The 24,499-nt window shown below is 42.2% G+C and overlaps 1 protein-coding gene across 8 annotated transcripts; it reads right to left on the bottom strand.

Moving 5' to 3' along the window:
• Positions 1-7,280: 7,280 nt before the first annotated feature.
• On the bottom strand, positions 7,281-23,088 carry ints1 (integrator complex subunit 1). 8 transcript variants are annotated; one of them, XM_034538951.1, is made up of 48 exons: positions 22,978-23,088; positions 22,522-22,629; positions 22,137-22,427; positions 21,859-22,055; positions 21,617-21,754; positions 21,376-21,535; positions 21,159-21,264; positions 20,807-21,014; positions 20,318-20,463; positions 20,079-20,220; positions 19,782-19,958; positions 19,587-19,695; positions 19,375-19,495; positions 19,197-19,274; positions 18,941-19,098; positions 18,666-18,762; positions 18,494-18,585; positions 18,335-18,395; positions 18,055-18,252; positions 17,684-17,813; positions 17,118-17,297; positions 16,745-16,894; positions 16,477-16,656; positions 16,252-16,365; positions 15,988-16,155; positions 15,589-15,700; positions 15,350-15,508; positions 15,119-15,265; positions 14,914-15,012; positions 14,540-14,664; positions 14,153-14,407; positions 13,904-14,063; positions 13,687-13,818; positions 12,973-13,141; positions 11,921-12,047; positions 11,702-11,817; positions 11,506-11,593; positions 11,138-11,388; positions 9,601-9,730; positions 9,208-9,341; positions 8,922-9,114; positions 8,693-8,817; positions 8,447-8,556; positions 8,192-8,305; positions 8,031-8,101; positions 7,846-7,937; positions 7,611-7,720; positions 7,281-7,423 (listed from the first exon to the last, which is right to left on the bottom strand). In XM_034538951.1, exons 2-48 carry the CDS (start codon positions 22,574-22,576, stop codon positions 7,308-7,310), a joined length of 6,591 nt encoding a protein of 2,196 aa, XP_034394842.1. In that variant the 5' UTR covers positions 22,577-22,629; positions 22,978-23,088; the 3' UTR covers positions 7,281-7,307. The 8 variants fall into 8 exon arrangements, with proteins under 8 accessions (XP_034394842.1, XP_034394844.1, XP_034394845.1 ...); XM_034538953.1 differs by having other exon boundaries at positions 16,261-16,365; positions 22,978-23,083; XM_034538954.1 differs by having other exon boundaries at positions 11,921-12,044; positions 16,261-16,365; positions 22,978-23,083.
• Positions 23,089-24,499: the final 1,411 nt, after the last annotated feature.

Here is a 24,499-nt window from a genome sequence, read left to right as displayed (position 1 = left end):
ATGTTTCTCTCTCTGCTCACCTGGGACAAGTTGCAACATCTTTTGGCTTCTGAAGTTTCAAGCAGTGAGAGGGACATGAGCTCAGTGTGTGGAAACTCACTTTTGAAGATGAGTAATGCTCATTGAGACATGTTGGCCCTAAAGATGTGCACAACTCTTAAACAGTTGTAAAGTACAATGAGAACAAATTACTGCAAGTAATACATCGTGGAAACACAAGTTGTTCTGTCCTGCGGGAGGAAAACCAGCACAGAAGCAGCCGATCCTGAACAGCAGGTTCCAGGATAAACACGCTCCTTCTGACAACAATGAGAGGAACCTAAAAGCTCATTTACTCAATGTTTTTAATCCCTCAGAGTAACTTTTTGTTAACTCTATTGTTGATTTAATTTTATTGTTGTTTTTTTTCTAAAGCTGTGATGTTTATGTTATGTGAAAATGATCACGTCTTTATCGAGTAGTCGGAGCGCACACAAGCAAATCCCTTCTTTATGAGTAGAAATCCACTAATGAAATGAACGAGGTGGCAGGAAAATGTGACACCTGTAAGAATAACAAACAACTAAATGATTGTGTTTTACTACAACAGTCATACAAATGTGCATCTTGCGTGGCATACTTTTAATCCTGATAAAACTTGTTATGTTTATATATTTATGTTGTCTATAAAGTTGGAACTTTGACCACACGTAGTGCCTAACGTATGGATTTCTGGAAAAGGTAGCGACCGGCATCATCTAAAAAAATAAATAAAACAATAACAAACAGTCGCAGTTATACCTTTTGATTAAGAACATTAAGTCACTTTTCTTTAGCCACATTGTCTGATATAGTCAGGAATTTTTGTGAAACGACCTCTTGGGTGTTTCAGACTTTTAATTTCCAGAGAAGCTGATTCTTTACACTGTGACTCGACCCGGCTGATACACGAGACACTAATGTGGATCTACCCGAGTGCATATTCAGTTAGATCTGTCAACTCAAACTCATTGAACATGTGTTTTGTGGCATATTTTGATACCAAAAGAGCGATTTCTTAAACCTTCTAACATACCCACTAGCACGAGGTTGCCAGATGGAGCCTCAGTTTATAAAAAGTACAAAGACATTCACTCACGGATGTTTGTAGTATTATTGTTATATCCTGTGTTTGGTAATAACTAATGTACGCTGCAGTAATCGGTGCTGATATTCTTACCATCGTTGTAATATGTAGAGGACACTGTCGTCTACGTGTTACCGTACACATACAGGATTTTTCTATCTCAGATCAAAGCGATCACATCAACACATTATCACCAAGACAGGAAGCTTATTAACACCTTTTTTTTCTATGAGCAAGGCAGCTGTAGCTTAGTGTTGATGGATCTCTGATGAGATCCATCAACTGCCTTACGTGCATTAAACACAGGTGTGTCAATTAATCCGATACATATCGCCTAGCAACACATCTCGCTAACCGCTCAGACGGCGGTGAAAACATTCAGCTGTCAGTGTCGTCACAGTTAAACTGGCAGGCGGAGGCGTCTTTGATCCGCCCGGGACTCTGCAGCAGGCAGCTGGTCAGAGCCGAGGTGAGTCACGGGATGGTCATTCCTCTGCAAGTCCCTCACCTGTGGCCCTTTCATCTGCACCTGTTCAAACACTGCATTCAAGCCTTAGTTGAGGCAGTATTAGGGTTTGACCAACTTGGTTTTGGACATGTGGTTAAATGTACACGTTTTTACATCAAAAGGATTAAAAACGTTCACAATTTCACCCATAATTTGATTTCCTGATATTTAAATATATTCATTCTCCAAACACCTTCTCCTCATTAGGGTCGCGGGGAGCCGATCCCAGCTGACGTTGGGCGAATGTCGGGTTCACCCTGGACATGTCGCCAGTTCATCGCAGGGCGACACATAGAGACCACCAGTCTCGCTCACATTCACACCTACGGGATTAACCTGAGCTGCATGTCTTTGGACTGTGGGACTGAGGTGACAACTTGACTAACAAAACATGTTTAGCAACTTAGAAGTTTTCCATAAACCGTCTTTTATAGCGACCTCAAAATACACATTGCAGAGAACTGAATGAATAATGTAGATAATCCAGGCCCTGCATTTCTTTAACGTAAGGCATATATAGGGAGGACCATTATCATTGGTGAGCAACATAACCAGCCAATTCCGAAATACTTTTAGCACTTCAGTTAGTTTGTGTGTATCCGTGTGTGTATCCGTGTGTGTGTGTGTGTGTGTGTGTGTGTGTGTGTGTGTGTGTGTGTGTGTGTGTTTGTGTGACGCTGGAAACAGACAGACAGAGATTAAAAGAAATCATTTCTTGGGTTTGCAAGTTCTGCGGGGAAAAGAAAAATAGATTAAAAGTGTCTTGTTTGAGCTGTGGCTAAATAAACAGTGTGTGTGGTGGGACTGACGACTGAATAGCCGTCTCCGTTTGTCCCCGGCACACAGGTAGTTAAAGGGATTTCTGCTCCGTCTGAAAGTAGACCCCCTTCTCCCAACCCCCCAAACTACTGTGTTTGTCTGTGCCTTGGTCCTTTAATGCCCATTGATCCAGATAATCAGGGCCAAAATCGGTGGGGGAGGTTCTGACAGTTGTTACTCGAAAGAGCTGCTTGTGGATAATTGAAGGAGGCATTAAGACAACAATACTAATGGCTAATGCCGGGCCTTATTGGTCTCTCAGGTATCTCTAGCTCCCTGGATGACAAGGCACGACTGGAGATCCACAGCCAAAATGGCAATCATGGTATCATTAGCAGAGCTTTAACTGCAGGGACAGAATGTGCGTTATCTGTGTGTTTAGCAAGCCACCAATGTGCTGCCCTTCAGATGGCTTTAGTTTGAAATGGACTTGTTTGAGCTTGCATTCATTCGTTACAAAGTAGAAGGAAAGGGACATCTGAAATCCCCCTCAAATGTGTGTTTTTTTGCATCGTCGATAACGTAATGATTCCGACATGTTTAAATACTTGTAAGTCCCTGTCCAATAAAGAGTGTGCTTTGCTTATTGTTGCATCACTTGGATGTTTGGCCTTCGCTGTGCAGAATGATGTGTGTGCGCTTTGACAATAGAAGGCTGTTTTAACACGTATCCGCTATAGAGGGGCGAGTTCCTCTGTGCTTAAATCTGAATTTAGGACACTTGACATCACAACTAGTTCGGAAGCCAAACTAAGACGATGAGAGTGCGATGTGGAAACTCGAAGCCTCGCGTTGAATAAACTATCCTCGGGAAATTGTTGCAGAAAATCACTTTCAATGAGTTGAAATGTGAATTAAATGATGAGGGCTATTTATTCCCGTTTTTCCTTGAAAGACATGGCTGAAGTGGATTAACCATCCATCCCACTGCCCTCAGTGTGAGAAGATACAATCTAACATAATGGAGATCGTGAACACTGCACATTATTATGCGTTCTCATCCACTACAATGACACTTCAGCTCATGAAGCAAAGAGTTCTGCCAAATGTCATGCGATGATGGATGATTATCGTCAGCTCGCCCGCCATGGGAATATATCTATCTGGTGTAATTTGCAGGCTGGAACAGCAATGAGCACAGATAAGATCAATATTTAATGAAAGTGTAAGTGAAGCTTAAGGGTTGTCACTTCTGCCTCTGCTGTTAATGACATGTCACATTATCATACTTATCAGATTGGGTCAATCTTAACTGCAATTACTGGCCTCATTTCTTTTTAATTCATTACAAATGTTGAATCATTTCAGTCGTCCACCGCTGTGCAAACACACCGCGGATGTATTCTGTCTGCTTGCATATGTTCTTTAGTGTCAAACTTCAAACTAAAATCTATTAATGGGAGCGTGGATCGGTATAATTCAATCAACACACCTAAAATGTGTTTTTAACTTGGAAGAAAAGTGTATTTCATGGCTGAGGAAGCCCCTATGCTTGGTGCCTCACTCTCCCTGGTAATAGTATCCCACAGTGAGCCGGCTGATTGTTTTAGTCCTGGATCACTGGCCATGGGATAAACCTGAGAGCCCAGCCTGCTTTTCATGTCAGAAACCTTCAAGGGAAAGCGGCCACAATCCAAGAGCAATCACACTTGAGACATCAAAGTGCCAGAGAGAAGAGAGGCGAGAGACGGTCCACATTTTTTCCACGCAAGCCAAGTGCAACTCAAGCGTGGAGGAAGAGGAGATGATCTAAGGCGAGGGTGCCATTGAGAGGAAGACGGAGAGCAGACAGATGTGCATGGGCAGGTAGCGGCACATCGGGGCCCCTCCTGGAGCTGAGAGAGAGACACCAAGAAGCCTCCGCTGGTCGCATTCCTGCCCGCTGCTCATTCACTGTCCACTTTCACATGGGCAGGAAGATCCACTGACAACCGTGTTTCACAATCTGACATTCCTGTGGTCAGTGTTGGGAGAAGTATTCGAGTTGATGTACTCCCGATACAATTATTAAGTGAAAGTCGTGCGTTTGCCTTTTTAGGTAAAAGTGGAGAAAAATACCAGTTGAAAAAGTCAAAAGTGATGCACACAAGGTCCTTTCAGATGCAAAAATGTGGAGGTGGAATTTTAATTTTGTTTGCAGGTAAAAGGAGGAGCTAATTGCGACTACTTTGTTTACAGTTTGGAAGTTTTGTCAAGTTCCCAACCGATGGGTTAGGCCCTCTACAGGTAACGACAAGCGGAACTAAGGAGGTCATTAGATGATTAATGGGAATGAAAAGATATTCATATTTTATACTTTTTACTTTTCTTTTTTTGTGAAATATTAAGATTGGTTTTGAAATATTTGGATCTCAAACTATCTAAATAAACCGATATGTGAAGTGGAAATACAAGGTAACATCTTTGTTGGAACGGCTAGAAACATGACAATGTTTTTTTTTTTTAACAAGCCAAAGCCATTGGGAACCTCTTCTTTAATCGTGAACAATGCATTGAATTTTATTTATTCAGCATTCGCCTCTTCTGTGTATAATGTTTTAGTAACTACAAACTAAAGATTTCAAATGAAGGTAGTGGAGTAAAAAGTAGTACAATATTTCCATCTGAAATGTTGTGGAATAGTATAACAAGTATTAATAAGCGTAAAGAATGAAATACTTCTACTTAATACTACATATTTTAGTTACCATGAAGCAATATGTTGGCAGTTTGCTCTTTGCAGCTGCATTTCAGGGCATCCAGCCTGGTATGATGAATAAAGGCAAGGGTTGTTAACTTGTCAGTGCCCCCCCCCCCCCCCCCCCCTCGCAACTGTCCCTCCTAATACTTCCTCGTTAGCTGTCATTCATCTCTGTTCCGCCTCACTGCTGCCCAGCCAATGAGATGCTGGCGCCTGACCAAGAGCCCAGGCTGCTAAGACTTGTGTTGTAAGTTGATAGATAACCATAAACAGAGCTTTTGGCTAGTTATAGGACACCACACAGGTGCAATTAACACATTAGACAGAGGCAGCAGAGAGAGCTCAGCAGGTAAGAGGCATGATGGGTAGGACATGTTTGGCTTTACATATGAACAAGTTAATTATGGGAATGGATGTGTGTATACATATTCATTAATGGGGATTTAGAGGCATCATGAAGAGACAAAAGGCCCGTTTATAATGTATTCACGTTGTCTTGGATTTCATTCTACACATGACTGTTGTCACAACCCGGACAATTCATTTCTTTTGTTGACCAAATAGATAAAATAAACATGTTTTTGGTATGTCCTTGTTGTAAACAATACAAGTAGGCTGTTTGTAAAGCAAGCACTTTTACACCTCTAGCCTTGCGTTACATTTGAAAAGAAAAACATTGGATTTACCAGCCAGAGTATCTCATTCAATGCCTTATTATTGTTATTCTGAATGACAGATTTTAATGACCCACCAGTGAGGGCGTGTCACACCCTCACTGAGTCTGTGATGTAAAAGGTCCTACACACACACACACATCCTGCCTTCAAAGCACCCTTTGGTTTGAGTGATTGAACAATTACCGCCATGGTTCATTTACCATCAGTAGGGACGTCCACTTTCCTAATTTACCGGCATGCCTATCTGTTGTTTAACTTTTCCCTTTGATGATGAAGTCAGTGGCGCCGGGCAAAACAACTCACACTTTCATGGCAAAATGGTTTCCATCGCGGCATGTGCATCACGTCGTTAATGTGTCCGCTACACGGCAACGAAGAGCAAGCTATGACAGCTGTTTACAGTTTCATCAGGATACAAGGAATTATTGGAATTAAATGATAGGCCATGAACCTCGCGCCATTTATTTTTCCCCTTCCATCTTATTTCAGGTGCTAAAATATTATTCTGAAAGGTAATAATTGTGTTTTTGTGAAAAAAATAAAAAAGGCATATTCCAAAAGTTTTATTAATTCAGTTTACACCACATTACTCATAGATGATGTTCAGGTAACAGTAAAGCATTGTGATCGGTTCTCTTGAGCGATTCAACAATTAACAATAACAGTTTGTCAACTTGGCTTTTTATTCTGAATAATTAATCTAAATAATCTAAAGGAATGAAGAAAAAATGCTGCCATACAGTGGATCGAGGGACTGTGAGAAGAAATATTTTTTTGTTGTTGTTCATTAACTACATATGGTGGCATATCGTCCGCTTTTTAATTGAACAATATTGTTGATATTTCATATTCTAGCTATCAAGCCAACACCAGTGTGCAATTTTCCAATTACACATCAAGCCCTGCACTTTGTAATAATGTATATTAGTAATTTAATAACTGCAGAAGGGCAAAAACTCCCACACAAATGTCTGAAAATACAATAAAAAAGGATGTTTTAATTTCAATTTAATTACACAAATTTATAATATGTATTATTATATTACATATTCATAATAATTTTGATATTCTGTGTTGCCTTTAACTGATAATATAATAATAGCACCTAATTATATCCCCATTCTTCTTATCTCTTTATTTATAAATGTATCGTTATATTATCAGTTAAAAATTACTTAAATCCCTTTAGAAGTAGTAAATGTACTAATTGTGCCATTATTACGATAACAGCATTTTTACAGTTTTAATTATTATATTTTCAACTCATTTAGAGGGAATTGTCATGCATTCTTTGAAGTCACTAAATTATCCGGAAGTTATTAGATTACTGGTAGCTACCAGCTCACTGGTGGATCTTTATATTTAATATGCACCACTGAAGAGCCAGAGTTTATTAATCTGTGATGATCAAATAAGAGCAATGTTTGAACTAAAAGGCAATAAAAAAAAATAAAAAAAACACCTCTGGAATGCAGAAACTTAATGACACTATTGGATGTGGAGCCGTACGCTTTATTGTTATGTTGTTGCTTCCATGTGAAGGACCTTCATAGACTCTGAGATCATTGAACTGGTGTCAATTTGTCCGTAGATACCCACTAAAAATGCCTTGTGGAGCAAGATGTCTGCGTGTTCTGTGAAGGAAACAAAGCACATGGATGTGTGACTGACTAGAATATGGGTGCATGCTTTGTTAAATCCCGTTTTGTCCTCCTTAAAAAATATATATTGCGTGGTCATGTGACTATAAGGCAATACAGGCACAGAAGGGGCCGCTTCTTACAAGATCTCAGTAAATAGGACTAAAGACCATCTTCTTACCTTGACAGAGGAGCACATACTCCGGAAGATTCCTGAGAGACGTTTGTACCACGTCGTAGTTACCACTGCCCATGCAGTACATGAAAGTTGGCAGGAAGTCCGTTGCTAGGCTGCAGCAGAGAAAACATCCAAAATGACATAGTGAATGGTAACAAATAAAAGTATTGAAGAATGATCGATAGACGGATGGGTATCACGACACCACGCTTTTCTTCTGTAACCGCTGTAAACTTACCAGGGATTATTCTGTATGCAGCGTAGGGCGAGGTTGAAGGCCATGCTCCGACACAACTCCTCAGAGGACATCATGAGTCTCTGCAGATCGTTCTGAAAACAGGGACACAGAGTGGTGATTGAGGAGTTACGCGCTGACAGGTAATATCCGTGACCTTTTTCCTGTTTATGTTGTTTATGACTCACAATGAAGTACTGGATGATTTCTGGGCTCCTCCTAGACTTCTCATCCACCTCTGTCAACACTTCCAACACATCTAAAGCAGATAAGTTTAAAACAGCGTTATTACTCATCATGATACATACCAGATTTACACGTGTGTGTGCGGCAGCAGTATGTTTGTTACCCTCGACTGCCTCTCCTCTCGACATCTTTTTCAGGTACATTGTCATGTCACCCACACTCAGTGAAACCGAGGCCGATATGTTGACTAGGGGCAAGGAACCAGTGGACATGTCATCTGGTAGAGAGAAAAAAATGCAATTATTTAGCAAAATTGTAGTTTACGATTAGTTTACAAAAGTACGAGTGCAACAGTGACTCTTTAGACTTGATTTTGATTCAGATATATGTGGGATCTGTAACATCATCCTGTGCTCACCGTCTCTCTCTTCCGGCGCGGTCTCTGCAGAAGACCTTTTCACTGGCAACGTGAGTCCAGCCAGCAGAGATTTCAGTTGAACCAGGTCTGGGTTTTCTGCACACAAACCCCTGAGAGAAGAAAGAGCAAAACTAAACCTCTGACAAAGCTATCGTTGCTGTAAATTCAGTAAACTCATTCATAGTTTTCAATTTAACTATCACAATGTTATCATTAAAACATATACGCTTGCAAGGGTAAACTTACTGCAAGATGTCAGAGTGCTTCTGTAAATAGGGAATGGCGACCGCTGCAACGTGGGTGATGTACTTCTGCGTGAACTGCAAAAACTTGTTGATGAAGACTAATGGAGAACGAGTCCTCTGAAAGTTCTATGGGGAGGAAAGATGCACAAACGCATACGGACATCGTAAAAACGTCTGATCCCAAGATCAAAATCCCATGGTGAGGATTTGTCAGTGTGTGAGCCGCTTACCCGAAGGACCTTCATAAATGACAGAAGGCAGTCTTGAAGCGCCCTCTGGTGGTCGCTGTGGAAAACAAGCGGCTGCAGCAGCTCCAGGATGGCGAGCACGTTGCTAAAGAACGTCATGTGGTTTTGCTGCCGAAACTCCTGCATGTTCAGGTGAATGCGGCCGTGCAAGAGGCCTGCAACCATAGGCAGGTGTCTGGAAAAAATAAAAAAGGAATAACAGTTTTACAGTACGTGTTTGTAGACTAAATCCTAACATAGTGCTGCAGAGTACCACCTCGTTGTTCACCTGAGCAAAAGGACAGGGTGCGACACAGCCAGCTTCCTGCATGCCAGGTTGGCATCAGACACACGGCCCTCAACGGACTTTGTGTCTCCTATATCAGCAAGCAGTGTGACCAGACGATGCACCAGAACATCAAGCTGGGAGAAATACACAAAATAGGTACGTACCACACTGTTAAGTAATGAATACAAATGCAGTGAAGGCTGCAAGTTATGACACGTGACCTATTTTGCGATAAGCTTGAGACTCTTTCAGTGTATTTGTTTGTCTGTATTTGCATTTTCCTGTTTTTAATGCATTTAAGAAGTCCTTTGTAAATCTAACCAGATATTTTACTTAGTAAAGTCCAGTATGACATCATTATTCTTCTTGCGAATGTAATAAAGACCTCTTTACCTTGCAGCTGCTGCCGTCTGCAGCCCCCCCGCTGCTGAATGTGCCTTCAGGCAGGGTAACGTGCTGGATGACCTCAGGGAAGTGCAAATATATCTGCAGCAGCAGGTTCTGGCAGCGCTTACTCATCGCACTGAAAGACAAAATAAACAAAATGGGAGGGACACTGTATGCATTCCCTTTGGGGGGGGGGGAGAATACATTTTATTATTGTCTGGGACAGTTCAGCTGTTCATGTTAAAGCTTAGTAAAAAAAAATATATATATAGACTGTAATCCCGGACGTTATTGAGTTGTGTGGCTTGAAGCTATTTAATTGACAGTGACTGGTTGACCAATTTTGTGTAGCCACAGAAAGTTTGTCACAGCTTTTAAACTCAAGCGAGTTTCACTCTATAGCGAGGCTAACATTACAAAGCAAACAATGTCCCCAGTTGGACATAAAAATTACCTCAAGTTTTTGTCAAATTCCCTTCCTCCATCTCTTTTAACAGCTTATGTACAGAGCCGACATGAGATCACAGATTAAAGAACGCTAATGTGCTTTTCTATCCTTTGTCTACCAGCGACAATAATAATAATAATAATTAATGTATACTAATACCAACCAGGCACATGAATAGTGTAATGTAATTCGAAGGCATTTGCCTTGAAGTCACTGTGGTTTCACAAAATCCTTTAAGGCTCAAATGATGTACTCTCTACTAACTGAAGAGGTTTATTACAGCTATGAATTAAGCAAATCAGAGCGACCTTGACCAAGAGTAAAGAGTCTGCTTGTTGTTTAAGAGTTGGTGTGTAATCGTAATAAACACCAGCTTATCCGACAGCGAGGTTTCCCCAAGAAGAATGCTCAACATACAGTGAAGTGTTTATTCAACACGAGGCCAAAACCCTTTACTTTCAACATGTTTTTATCCTGCCATATTTTCACGAGCAACAATTTTACCAGACAGCTTAGCTGTACTTAAAATACTGTAATTCGGAAGCTAATTTTGCTTGACCTTGGCCAAAGTTTCCTAATTAAAGTGGTTTAATAACCAGAGACATATTCATGAAAGGAGGGTTTGCCTCCACAAAGAGTTGCACCCTGATCTCTGACAGCTAAGTCAGAGCAGGAATTCACAACACAGGCAAGTTTAGAGCTTCAGCCTTAATCCTCTTGGCTTCGTTATAATGCACTGAGCTTTTAAAGAGATCACAGTACAGACGACTTCTGCTGGTTTTAATTTCACACCAATAGACCTAATTATCGAGTTCTCCCTGGTCCGCAGCATTGTGGCTGACAGAGGAAGTCTGAAAAGTTCATCTGCAGTGAGAAGGAAAATCTAGTGCGATTTACCGCAAGTTTATCAGCACAGTAACAGGACGAAAAATGACTTTCCACGACTGGGCTTATTAAAAACAACAATAAAATGTATCAAAAATGAATTGGTTGAACACTTTGGTGACTCATAGATGATGAGCGTATATGTGTCTTGGAATGCAGACAAGCGAGATAGAGGAAAGAGTTGCAACAATAAACAAATATACACCTTACCTGTCCTCCCATTTCTTTGTGCAGTTGATGAGGTACTCTGAGACTTTCTTAATGTTTTCTAGCTCTCCACTGCAGTAGGAATGAAGGAGGGGCAGCCTGGACTGGATGAGAGAGCAGGAGGCCTGGTCCAATCTGCTTTTGTCATTGTGTGGGGAGTCGCGACTGTTGAGCTCCGACTCCGATAAGATCAGGTCCACCAGGCTGATGAGCTCCTCAGAACTGAGTCTGAGCACACACTTTTCTGTTTTCTTCTGCACAGACCGAAAAAGAGAAATTAATTCAGCAGAATGAACTCTCTGGCTTTCGGTCTCATCAAAGAGACAACGGTGACAACTAGGGGACCTCGTGACCTGGACTTTTGATCTTACTTGAGGGATCTTCTGATCGCGTCCCTGCCAGATACGCGGGATGTGGCTACAGGCCCACAGGAAATCAAGAGCTGATGATGGGTCAAGTCTGAAAAATGGTATACAGTCAATAAAATCTCATCCATCCAGAAAATAAATATGGCTGGCTACACAAAACAGTTGCTGACAACAGGTTATTAAAAAAAAATCGGTGTACTTGTAGTCTCTGCGCTTGCTGAGAAGAGCACTGATACACTGCAGGAGGGTGGACCAGTTTGACTGATGTGTAAGCAAGGCCAAAAGATATGGTCTGTAGGCAGGAGTTCCTCTGGACTGAAATAGAGAAATAGTAGGAAAGGGTGCATCAGGAACGCCAAGCAAACACTCCAGTGTGACTAGACAAGTGAAGCACATTATCACATTATGCTTATCCTACCTTGTTGAGGGCAAACAGCAGTTTCTGCTGCAGGTCCGGACACACTGAAGTAACCTCAGGGTCGAGATGCTCCAGCCAATCAACCAGCAGCCCAGAGCTCAGTCCTGACTTTGTCACCTCGGTGCTGCTGGGAAAGGGGAAACTACAAGGTTTACCTCTATGGAGAGGCGACTGCACTTATTCAATCTAATTATAGTCTTCATCAAGACCTCAGAATACAACTGTGCTAAAGATCTTATGCCCAATGTTCATGTTCCCGCCGTGCTCGTTCAGTACAACCAACAAATTCACTGCTTCCCCTAGGCTGACTGCTTAAACAACCATCTACCACGACACTCAATTCTGTTCTCAACGTTCTTACGTTTCTGTTCCAAATATTTAGCCGATTAGTTACTTTTTGCTGACAAACAATGCACCATTTTAAAAGGCTATTCTTTAGTGAGTGCAGTGCTCACTCATCCACCAGATCTACTTTACATCACGTCTACAGAGCATCGCCGATCTGTTTTAACGGAATATTCTCTGGTCTAAAAACACAAACTAACAGAATCCATCAGCAGCGCAATAGCGTGTCCTTCACTTGGAGCCTGTTTGTAATTGCATAATGAATATAGGGTAAAACACTTGGGAGTCTTAATGATACAACATGTTTCACACAGTAGTAACACGTGCTCTACTGTTAAAGCAAGACTCTCTCTATTCTAACACACAAACAGTATTCTACACAAATAAAATCACTCCATATATTTGCACTCTTTGTAAAATAGCTTGCAGTAATTGTTAAGTATGTACCTGCCCTACTGGCAGTGATTCTCTGAAGTGTTCCATGATTTCCACAGCAAGTGAATCTGTAAAGCCAACGTAAAGCTGCAAAACCAATTAAACCTTTCCCAACTAAATCCATAAGCAGTTTCCGAGTACAAGGGCACAGACGGCAAACACCGCTTTGCTATTTTTTTGTGTGTCACAGACAGCCGTGTTTGCCATTTAGTCCTGTCAAATATAAATGTTTCTTGCATGACTTGAGAGGGAAATAGAATTGCGGTTCTCACTTGCTGGAATCCACTTCCTTTTTCACAGATCGCTCCTCACTTTCCTGAAGCAGCAAGGAAATCACCGTGGCAACAGGGCCAGCTGTCCCGTTCTGTGTACCGACAGTCATCAACAGAGACAGCAGCTCCTCCAAATACGGCGACCTCACCTCCATCAGCCCTTGCAACACTGGAATATAATTAAAAAGAAGAATTTAAAACAGCATGTTTAGCTTGGGCTGCTGTCTTCTCATGTAACAAAACTACATCTTTTTGATCTGGTTCACATGGACAATGCACGTTTCGTCAACATATCAGCTTCCAATTTGACTTTTTTTTTTATTATATATAAAATGAGGTTTTAAAAAAATGTACTACTTTTTTTTTAAAGACCAATAGATAGTTTTTTTTTTTTTTTGTACGTATACTTTTATTTACAAATGATTACTGTTAAATAAATTGGAACTGAAAAACTGAACACATTACGAACTCCCAACAGTGTAACAACAATAATGGACATATCCAAAGACCATTGCCTTTATATTATGCAAAACCTTTTTTGATGAATGAAAGATATTACTTTTAACCAGCTAAATCCTTAAATAATGTTTTAAGATTGTGATGAATTCTCTCTGTCAATCAGCCAATTATTCGACTAATGTTTGAAACGATGAATCTGATGCTCAGTTCAAACATATCCAATGCGCATTCACATCATCCACAGTAACATAGTACCTTTCCCAATGAGCTCTGGCTCCGCGTTACATCGCTCTCCAGATTTCAGCATCGCAATGATGGCTATCAGTGGCACTTCTATTTCTGTGCGATATGCCAAAGCTTCAGCCAGGTGGAGGAAACCTGAACGCACTGCAAGACAGAGACACTTGTCACTTACTGACTATATACAATAAATGAATCAACATCTGAGAAGATAAAGCGTTTAGGTGCTCACCATCATTGTGCCTGTGTTTGGTAGAGTTCTGACCGGCGAAGGATTTGAGCAGAGTCTTCAGCGGTCCTGCCTCCACAGTTGGGTTGTCTAACCAAATGAGCATCTCGACAATGACCTTAAGGAATAGTGAGGAGAAAGCCATGTCCTGGGACACGAGACGCTGCGAGAAACAAGAAGAAAAGAAAGTCTTCTGTACAATGTTGTATGACTCAACATGGAATGTATGCACTGATTGTCAGCAAGCCTCACCTGGTAGAGGTGAAGTTGGCGCATGAGAGGACAGGAGAGGGCATGGCTGTGGTGCATTGAGATGACAATAGGCCCCGCGTGAGTAGAGGTAAGCAAGGCTGCAAAGGCCTGCAGGAGCCGAAATGCTAGCCCACCCTGCTGAATTTGGCCCTGCTTGGCCCGCATCAACTCCTTAGCAAGAACCTGCTGCAAGGCCAGAGAGAGCTGGCTGGGAGGGGGGCCGTGCCAGCGAGGGTCCACTTTTGATGGGAATATCTGTGAAAGCAAAGGATACAGAAACGGGAAAGCTTGGCATAAATAAAAAGGGACTAAACTAAAAAGGGATTTTGAACCTAACGTTTAAATGAGAAACTAAGAAAAGAGAATAAAACAGCTAGCAAAACCCACCTGAAGCAACATGCCAGTGAGATCGTCTTCAGGCCCAACTTCAGGGAGCTGACTGGCTGCTCTCATCTTCACAGAGCTGTGGGGCGTTTCCACGGTGACTTTGGCCTTACTAGTTTCAGCAGAATCTGTCAGATGTAGTCAGGACATGGACTCATTTAGATTATTTTAATTAATGTTGTCACTTTACACTTTATTATCTAAGATAATGTATGAGTATAAAAGAAAAACCTTCATATTGTTAAACACATTTACAATATTCAAATATATTTTGAATGTGAGCAATCTAAAAAATTAACAAGAAAATGTGCTAAAATGTTAAATGATACGAGCTAAAACAGCACATACACAATCATTTAGAGACAAAAGTCACCAACCTATATCTGGAGGAAGCGAGGAGCTCAGTATCGAATGGAAAGTGTGCCCCCCAGTGGCACCTCGCTCATGCTGCACTTCAACCAGGTGGGCCATGTAGTCTAATGCAGGAAAAATAAAAAAAATGAGACAAATCATGAATAACTCAAGACTATTATCTCAAAACCTTAAACAATGTATATATTAGGGTATCAGCAGCAATCTTACGCTTGTCCATGATGTTCTGTTCTAGCGTCTCTGTGTCATGAGAGACCGCCTGATCCAAGTACTGCAGTAGTTTACTCATGCTGGATACAGGAATGCCAAAGGACTGTACAAACAGCAGCAACTGCTGAGACTCCAGGTCTTGTAGAGCTGAGGGAAAACATGTATTGCTCCATTAAAAACATATTCAAATGTTGACCAGCACATATTTCTGTGTACTATGGCAAGTTGTACCTGCATCAACCAATCGAGAAACCTCTGATCGGATCATCCTCAGTTTCAACCAATCAGGCAGCAGAAGGGCCTCTTCTGAGGTGTCGACCAGGAAGGCAGTTGGTAGAGGCTTTTTGTCGGGAAACCAAATGTCCAAAAGAGCGTAGAAATCACTTTCTCCTGTAAAAATGCACAATGGTAAGTAAACATGTTCTCATAGCTTCTTCTTCAACATTGCACTGCAGAGTTAACACGACTACCTTTGGGTGGCCCCAGAGTCAGCAGGATAACCATGGCGTGAACTACAAGAATGTGCATCGTAGCGGTTTCTCCTGTGGTCCAACGCAGAAACACCTGGTCCTGAGATTCTGACTGGAAAAAAAAAGATTGTCGAGCACAAGTTTAATGCTCTTTTACAATCAAACTGGGATTCATCTTCAATTGCAGATTGCATTTTAGTTGCAGCCTGTTTTTTCTTGCAGGAAAATTAAAAAAATGTTGGATTGCGAGAGGTTTTCAGGGGATGTGTAAGCAGAACTTGCATCTTATTCTTAAGATATTTATCTTACGTTGAACCAGTGACAGTATCAGTAAATAGTTAGCCATAATGTAACTGACAATGTAGTTCAGTTAGTAACACAACTGCTGGTAATGCTCACCCAGCTGTAAAGATCCTCGCCCTCCTTGGTCTTCCTCATCCTCTTGATGTACGCAGAGAAGATGGTGAGGAAAGCACTGAGCACGGCGTCAGACTCGGGTCTGCCGGAGTGTTTGGAGAACAGGCTGTTCATGATGGTGGAGCGCTCGACGATGAGTCGGGCAACGTCCTGTAGAGAGCAAATGGGGATCAAATTCACTTCAGGTGTGCCCAACAAAAACAGATTAAAGAAAAGCATGTAATGTAATTAATGTAAGTAACTCGCCGTGATTACCAGGGCCAGGTCATTGTGAGAAGCCTGCTCCTCTACTGGTGCATGCTGGGATAGGTAGATAAGATAGGCACTGATTGTCTGTGGATCTGTCTCCATGTGAATAGCCTGTGAGGAAGACAACAGACAAGAACACAGCCGACAAACTCCTCGTCATTTATCACCCTAAAAGTTATTCATTTCCAGTTATTGACAGTTTACTGCTGAGTCGACACTGACCTGCTGCAGAGCAGTGGACGTCATGCCTCTGACGCTGTCGAACAAGGGGAGCTTCGGGAGGTCTTGGAGCAGCCACTGGTACCCTGGCAAGAGCTCAGCATCTGTAGAGTCTTCTTCCATGGGCTGATCCCGCTCATCTCCATCTTTTAAGCCTCCTTCGCTCAGCACCAATGACAAACCCTACACACAAACATAAAATGTAAAAAATAAATAATGTTTGAACAGTAACACAACGCTAATCAAGGTGGCTTTTGTCTGCTTCCAATACCTTCATGGCCAGGACTCTCGATGCCACCTGAGAAGAGCTGAGGCGACGCAGAAAGTAGTCCAGCACTTCACATGTGGTCTGTTCGTCAGCCTTAGGACCCAACAGCAGATCCTGGAGCCGTCCAAGTAGCTGCCGTTGCTTTTGCTGTCTCTAGCAGGAAGACAGATAATAATACAGGATTATTCAAGAGTTAGTAATAAACTGGACATAACTATAAACAAACACAGGTATAAATTCTAGCATCCAAAATGAAGCCCAAAGATGAATTAAGACCACTCGTTAAGAAAAGAATTAAAAAAACAATGTCAAAACAAGGACAATTTCAGTAATATTTGCCTAGCAACAGTAAGGTACGGTGTTATAATCAACATACTTGTCTCTTCTTGGCTTTTTGCTCCTTGCTCTCTCCCTCTTCGTCATCCTCTATTGGTAGGCTGTCATCTGCAGCATCATGCAGAAGAAATTCACACAGGCACTGCACTGGAAGCACATCCAAGGACCCCTCGCTGGACTGGACCAAATCAGCCAACCACGGCATGGACTGAGAGGAAGCCTGCGCAGGATTAAAAATGTACAGTTACAGGATGCACACAACAAAAGCCTTAGAATAATGCGTTATTTTTCCCTTTGATTATTTTGTTATGGTCTTGATCAATGCTAATAATTCTCTCTGTTTGAATTCCCAACAGGTTTTCTCCACTTGAAGTTGAGCTTTGATCACAGGTTTACGATACCAAAGAGCCTGGGTTCTCATCCAAAACAGGTGCATTACAGCACCAAGCTCATATCTTACACAAGTCATATGTTTTTTTTAGACACAATATCCTTATTCTGAAGGCAACATAGCTGTCACCTACGTCTGTTCATTTTCAGACATACAATTGCACGAGGTGTTACAGTACATTTTGGGCAGCTGTGCAGTGTGTCCATGGTCATTACCTGTCTCTGGATGATGTTGAGGAGGAAGTCTGGGTTGCGACTGCGACAAAGGAGATGTCCCAGACGCAGAGACTGGTTGAGGGTTTTCACCTGCTCCTGGATCAGAGGAGGAGGTCGACGAGGAGGACCCCTGAACAAAAACAAAAACTATGGATCCATCTTACAGTTTGAAAAGTAAAAAAAAAATCATATTATAGACTGACAATGATTTTTCTAGTGGTAATAGCTAGATTGAACTGTCTGCTGTATACAAAGTAAAACAGTATCAGTTTACTGGCATCCCTCCAATCTAAAGGAAGTGGAGGCATTTCCTTTGAGAATCCAATCAACTAGTAATACAGGACTTCTGGTTATTCCTCTTGGTTTCTTACTGTGGATCCAGACTGGTAAGCTGAGACAACAGCAAGCTGTTGCTCTCTGTGATTGTCTGTTTGGTGGAGGCTGCTGCCAGGTGGCTCTCAAAGGCCAGGATCTCTTGTTTCTCTCTCTGGGAGATCTGCAGCTCCCTGTTGATCATCTCCGTCTTTGTGTCCTCGTCCGCAATGGTGCATGGAGGGTAGCTATAGTTACTATGGAAGCAGAGAGAGATGTGTGTTAGTTGTTCAGCATTATTATCCTGGAACTGTTCTAGTCTAGATAACCTTCACTTACTTTGTCATAACCATTTCCATGAGCATTTTCAGTGTAGGATAGCCATCCCAGGCAGCCAAACCTAACGGAGAAATCATCAGACATCATATTAATGTGGTTATTTAATAGCTTAGTAGTAGCAACTCTTATTTTTTTTCAACCTATAAAACAGAGTTGTACCTATTTTCTGAGGATTAAACGCAGCGACCACAAGCAGCAGCAGCCAAGCCTTCCAATACAGTGCGGATATTGCCAAATTTGGCGGCTGGTACCTTAAACATTGAGGGTAATTTGTTATTTCAGACTGTAAACTGTATGACCTGAAAGTGGTTTTAAAAGACGGTGGAAGTACCCTGCAGGCAGCTGAATGTTCTCTGGGTGGTGGTATGTACATAGATTCAGCACAGCATCAATGAGCTGGATCCTCTCCACTCTCAGGACCTCCAGATCTATTTAAAAAGAAACAATCCATCAGCTCTGTGGTCTAACAACTATATTTCCGTTGTTCATACTTTCCTAACTGAGGCATGTGTGTTTACCAAATGTCCAAATATTCTGCCAGAGAGTAATATACACAGCTTTAACTGTGATCACGAACAGTTACAGTATAAGTGGATCTTCACACACCATCAGACTGAACTCCAGCAGCCCTCTTAACCAGGTGATCTGCGAGCTCCATGGCATCGGCGGGGCCCAGGGGCAAATCCCGCGACAGCCCGATCACTAGAATGCGCATGAGTGTGTCTTCCAACAGAGGCACCTCGGAGCAGAGGCGAAGGAAGAAACTGAGGAGTAATTTATACACAACAGCTTAGTAAGGGGACTGTGCTAAATACAGTCAGAAGAAAACATGACTCCTTTTAAATAATGGAGGAACACTCACTTTCTGTCACTCTCCGGAGGCCAGTTGTCCCACTTGTAATACGTCTCAGGTTGCTCTGTGAACAGCACTTTGTGAAGGCTGCAGACATAAAAGGAATAATACATATCAAGTAGCTGAAAGCATGGTTAGCTTGTGCAGTTTTAACAATAAAACACATCGGATGCAAGCTGTTACTGACCAGTGAACATAGTCTTTTGCATTAACTTTGCTGATGGTAGGAACCACGGTGTGAAGCCACCACACTGCATCTCTCTGGATGGAAGCAATCTGATTCTGAAACGACCTGAGGCTCTCCAGATCTGAAACGAACCAGACGTATGTTTAAGACGAAGCCCAACATGCATATTATGGTTAATAGATACACCATTTGAACAAATACACAGTACTGACTCTTCTTCTCTCCTTTGTCCCAGGCAATGCCAGACTCTTTGACCTGAGCGGTGATGCCCAACATCATGGAGACGGTCAATAAATCTGTCACCTGGATAACAAAACGCTCCTATGGGAGAGTCAAAGATAAAGAGTCCAGAGTAAATACATGAAGATTAAAGCAGAAACTCCTGAGGGATTTTCACAAACACATACTTTTAACTCCAAGTCCACATGGGTGGTCTCCTTTCTCTCCTGCATTAAACCAAAGCAGAAGGACTGGAAGTTAATCTCATGCTTGGTCTGTTTGATGATCTCTCTCAGCAAAGCTCGGGAGGCACGGAGGTAGTCATCCTTATTGGTTAGCAGGTCCTGGAACACCATCGCCAAGAACTACAGACACAACAGAAGAAGACACCAGAATTTAAACACATACGCTAATGACTGATTAAAATAGGAATACTATTTCCAAACTATTGTTTGTCCAAACAATTTAAAAGTCTCAAGTCTCACCTTTGGACCCTGATCTGGGCTGTGCTGCAGCACTGTGTGGAGGACTTGCATGTTGTTAGGATTCCTGGCATTGGACAGCTCATTGAAGATCACCAGCTTCACCATAGTGCCCAGGTTGTCTCTGTTAGCGTTGAGCAGCTCCCTGGAGAATCACAGCCAAGGAACCAGTGAGCGTAAGTCGCTGCTCGTTACGCGTGTAACAACAAGTTAGGACTAAGACAACAAGAGGATCCACAGACCTGACACACAGCATGTATTGGTTTAGGAGAACTTTAGGTTTGAGTCGGATCTTGATCAGATTGGAGATCACCTCCATGTCATCTGCACACTGGGTGTTGCAGTTCATACATAAGGACATGAGGAGGTCTTGAGCCGCTCGAGTCAGCTGTGCACACAAACAAAGAGTTAATAGTCAGTAAATAGAGTTATCAACATTCATTTCCATAGTCATGATTTCACATAAACAAAACCAAAAAGACTGTGAAAAATATTAGATACTGCAATATACCCAGGTACCAATAAAGCAAGATAATGCATAACAATATTGACACCAATGTGTTGACTTCATATTTGTTTGCCATTATAAACTACGTTTTACTTTCCATTGTAGAGATATTGTGACAAATTCACTCGCCAAAAGCAGTATTTCGTGGACAGAAAACATGGCAGATGAGCTACGTAGAAATTGAGCATTACAAGTGGTTTATTCCAGGACATTTCACACTCACTTTTGGGTTCTGGAGCCACATCTCCAGCCTCTGCACGGTCATGACCCGAGCCTCTTTGTAGCCACACGTGGCTGTGAGCAGACGCAGCAGGTTTCGGGACACGTTGTCCATCGGCTGCCTGCGGTTTAACTGATCCTTTAGGACCTCAAGCACGTAGTCTTCCACACTCTCTGCCAGTTCATCGTACCTACAGTACGCCAGAATCATTCTGAATGATTTGTGATAATATAACAAAATATATTATCATCAAGGAACAAATTAAATGCAACATTGAAATTGTATCAAAAACAACACAAATCAGGCGATTTTCAACTGTTGGAAACTGTAGCAACCCCATGAGTAGTTTTCATACCTCGGCATCATCTGGCCTTCATCCTCAGGGCTGAGTTTCTCCTCAGCTATCAGCAGTTCAGTCTGGCTGTCATCCTCCTCCGGGGTTGAGGGATGAGGGCTGCTACCTAAAAATAAATTGTATAAAGCAGCATAAACATTAAGAACTCCTTCCCTGGATCAGCAATCCTAACACCCAACAAACCAGAGTTTTGTTTTTTTTCTCAATGGAACTGTACCTGCACTGATATCGCCACCAGAGCGGCCAGTATCAGCCTGCAGCAACATACTGGTCGGGGGCATCTTTGTCCCAAAAGCAGTCTGGATGTTGTCAACAAAATTCTTACAGTGAGAACTGTCCACCCAGATTCTTTCCCCCAGAGAGTCCTCAATGTACACCTGAAAATACATGTTGGATTAATTACGTGGCTAAATTAAAGGAATATACAAAACTGGTTTGAGTATTTCGGAGATTCTCACTTTTACAAAGATCTCTGGCCAGTTCTCGTCCTCCTCATAGGCTGCCATCAGCAGATTGCAAGCAAGAACAGACACAAGGCTGTTCCCCTTGGCTTTAAAGTTGATTGAAGCATCCCGACGCAGAAGGCTGCACAAAGCCTTGAGACAAAAGGTGGAGAGTAACAAAAATACAGTCAAATTCCAACATCTGTAGGGTTCATGTTAAGGATTAATTTCTTTGCAATGTCAATGAGAAATCTTACCTCAATAATTCCTTCAGTAGAAAAAACGTTAGGTTTGATTTTGGCCAGGAACATGAGACTGAGGTACAGCGTTATGTCAGGCTTCGCTCGGTTCAACTTGAGTTGTTTCACCGCTCCACACAGCAGTCCCTCAATACGATCATCGTTTCCTTCAGACTCTGCAGCTTCAATCTCATCGAGAAGAACCGCCGGGGATACTACAACAACAAAAAGAGGCGTTTTAACTTTCCTTGCTACTTTCTGCAAGTTTACAAATGGATTCAAAGCCATCGATTTACCTTCAATAGGTACCACTGACGGCTCCTTTATTGAGGGCGATATTGCCCTCTTGTCTACGGCTGCGACGTCAGCGAGTCGTCCCAAAGCACTGACTGGTGGGGTGGTGGACAGTTTGGGCCGCTTGGTGAGGCCGGACAGACCGGATGAAGAGGGCAGAGTGGAGGAGGTCTCTCTCTTACGGTCGGCCGGTAGACTTGTGGATACCGGCTTCAGCAGGACTGCGGGGGCTTTGGGCTCTCCACCCTGGCTTTTTGATCCAAGAGCAATGAAATCTCCTGGTGGAGGGTGACCTGGGGGGATCAGAGGTCCCAATACATTGTTGCTGACATCATCAAAAAACACTCTAAGACAACACTGCGGTAGGCAACCGGTTGCAAAATATACCTGATGGTTTTGCAGCACTGGGGCGCCTGAGAGCTGTCGGCTTTGGACGGTTCATCTCGACTAATGAACAGTTGGTTAAGCAGGTGGCATCAGATGGCTTTGAGTCGTCTGTGTACAAGAAAACAAGGACACACACACACACACGTTAGCAAACTTAGAACACACTAGTTTACGAACGTCAACACCCATTACTGTTAACTATTGAAGACCCTACATTTGAAATAGGTAACGTTAAGGAAAACAAAAGCAGCCTTAGAGAGCAAAAGTGTCATGAAAAGCATGTCCTTTGTGTTCATCTGTACGACACACTGAACACAAAGTCCCAACAGTTCGGCTAACGACAACAAACGGTGAACTGCTAGCGTCACTATGCGGGCTGTTAGCACCTTGAGCAGAGAGGTGTCACGCGTAAACTGGCGTTTATTGACGTGTAAATATAAATTTAAACCGCCTCACATGTTTATTCGGTCTCATAAAACGGGTTGTGGTTAGCCTGAACGATGCGTTAGCCGACTCAGAAGCTATCACCATGACGGCTTCTTCTTCTTCTTCTTCTTCTTCTTCTCTGAATTAATGTAGCTTCGCTAACCAAGGTGAAATGGTGGATACCGCCACCTAACGCCCGGAAGTGTCAGTTGGCGTTGTTGTCAATGGCACACAGAAAGTAACGTTAGTCGACTAGACACTTCTTCAAAGTAGAATACATATTTATTCTTTGCATCAAAACACCATATTCAAGAGTACTCGCTGCGTATATTTTGAGTGTTACGTCGTTATTATGTTGGTCATGGCTTGTACAAGGCTTTATTTTGTAATGTGTTACCGGAAGTATTACTCTACAGTACGTATGTGTAGCTTGATGCTCGAGGAATGCAGCTGTACCTACTCCACATGACCACAAGAAGGCGTACATACGTTAGCCACAGCAGCATCGAGGCTGGTGTCGCATAGTGTCAGCGCTAAGGAAAGATCAATGGCGCCGTAATATATTATTAATCTCTTTGTGCACTGGAAGTTGATCACAACTTGAAACTGTGTCCTTTAAAAGTGTGTCAGAGGGAGCTGTAATTATGCGCAATGTCCACAAGAGGGCAGTGTGTACAATGTCTATGGAGCAAACCAGTCCAACTGATAAAAGTATAGCTATGGTGTGCCCTCTGGTGGTCACAGTCGGTAATTGCAATATCAAGTTAGACAAAATGGGAAGGTCGACACTTTCAAAGTAAAACTCTAAAAAAGATATATTGTGATGTTACACTGTGGCCACTGGAGGGCACTAAAGACGCAATACTTCATTCTTATACTATACACTACTATGTACCAACACGTAGGGTAGCAGCGTTCTCCATTCTCATGCTCTGAAATAGTCCAAATGGATGTAGGGTTTGTGGTTTCCATGGTTTCCATCTTACCACAATAGACTCAGATGTTGTGTGTGAATACATAAAGATAAATAAAACAGAACAAGACTTACATCTCAACTGAATAATCTGCATGTTCAGTCTTAAGTCATTGAGAAAGTTGAAGTACTCTGTGATGGTGAGTCACATGCAAGAATGTCAATGTTCATACTGACAGCTGTTTTCATTTAAAGATAAATGTCAATGCCTCCAGGTGAACACAGTCTGAGCATCACAGCTTTACCCCCCTTAATGATGTCCATATTTAGTCCCAGCCAGTCAGCAGCAGTGCTTTGTTCATAACAAGCTGCACCATTCCTGCTTTCTTTCCTCAAAATCACCAACTTTTATTTTGATGATCAAATAGTTTTCAGCCTCAAGAGAATCGTGCAGAACTGGTATGATTTGATCGGCGGGATCCAGCTGCTGCCCCCCACTACTCCTGCAACTTCGCTATTTGTTCCTCTCCAACTTGCCAGTCGGGTTACGTAAAGTGTTTTCATATGAAACACATTTTGGTGACGTTAGTGGAATGTCCAGTCGATGTTCCAAATTAAATATTGTGTCATAGGGGAAGT

This window comes from Cyclopterus lumpus, chromosome 8 (genome assembly GCF_009769545.1).
Source record: "Cyclopterus lumpus isolate fCycLum1 chromosome 8, fCycLum1.pri, whole genome shotgun sequence".
In the NCBI taxonomy this organism is placed as follows: Eukaryota; Metazoa; Chordata; class Actinopteri; order Perciformes; family Cyclopteridae; genus Cyclopterus; species Cyclopterus lumpus.
This window is presented reverse-complemented; position numbering and strand designations above follow the sequence as displayed.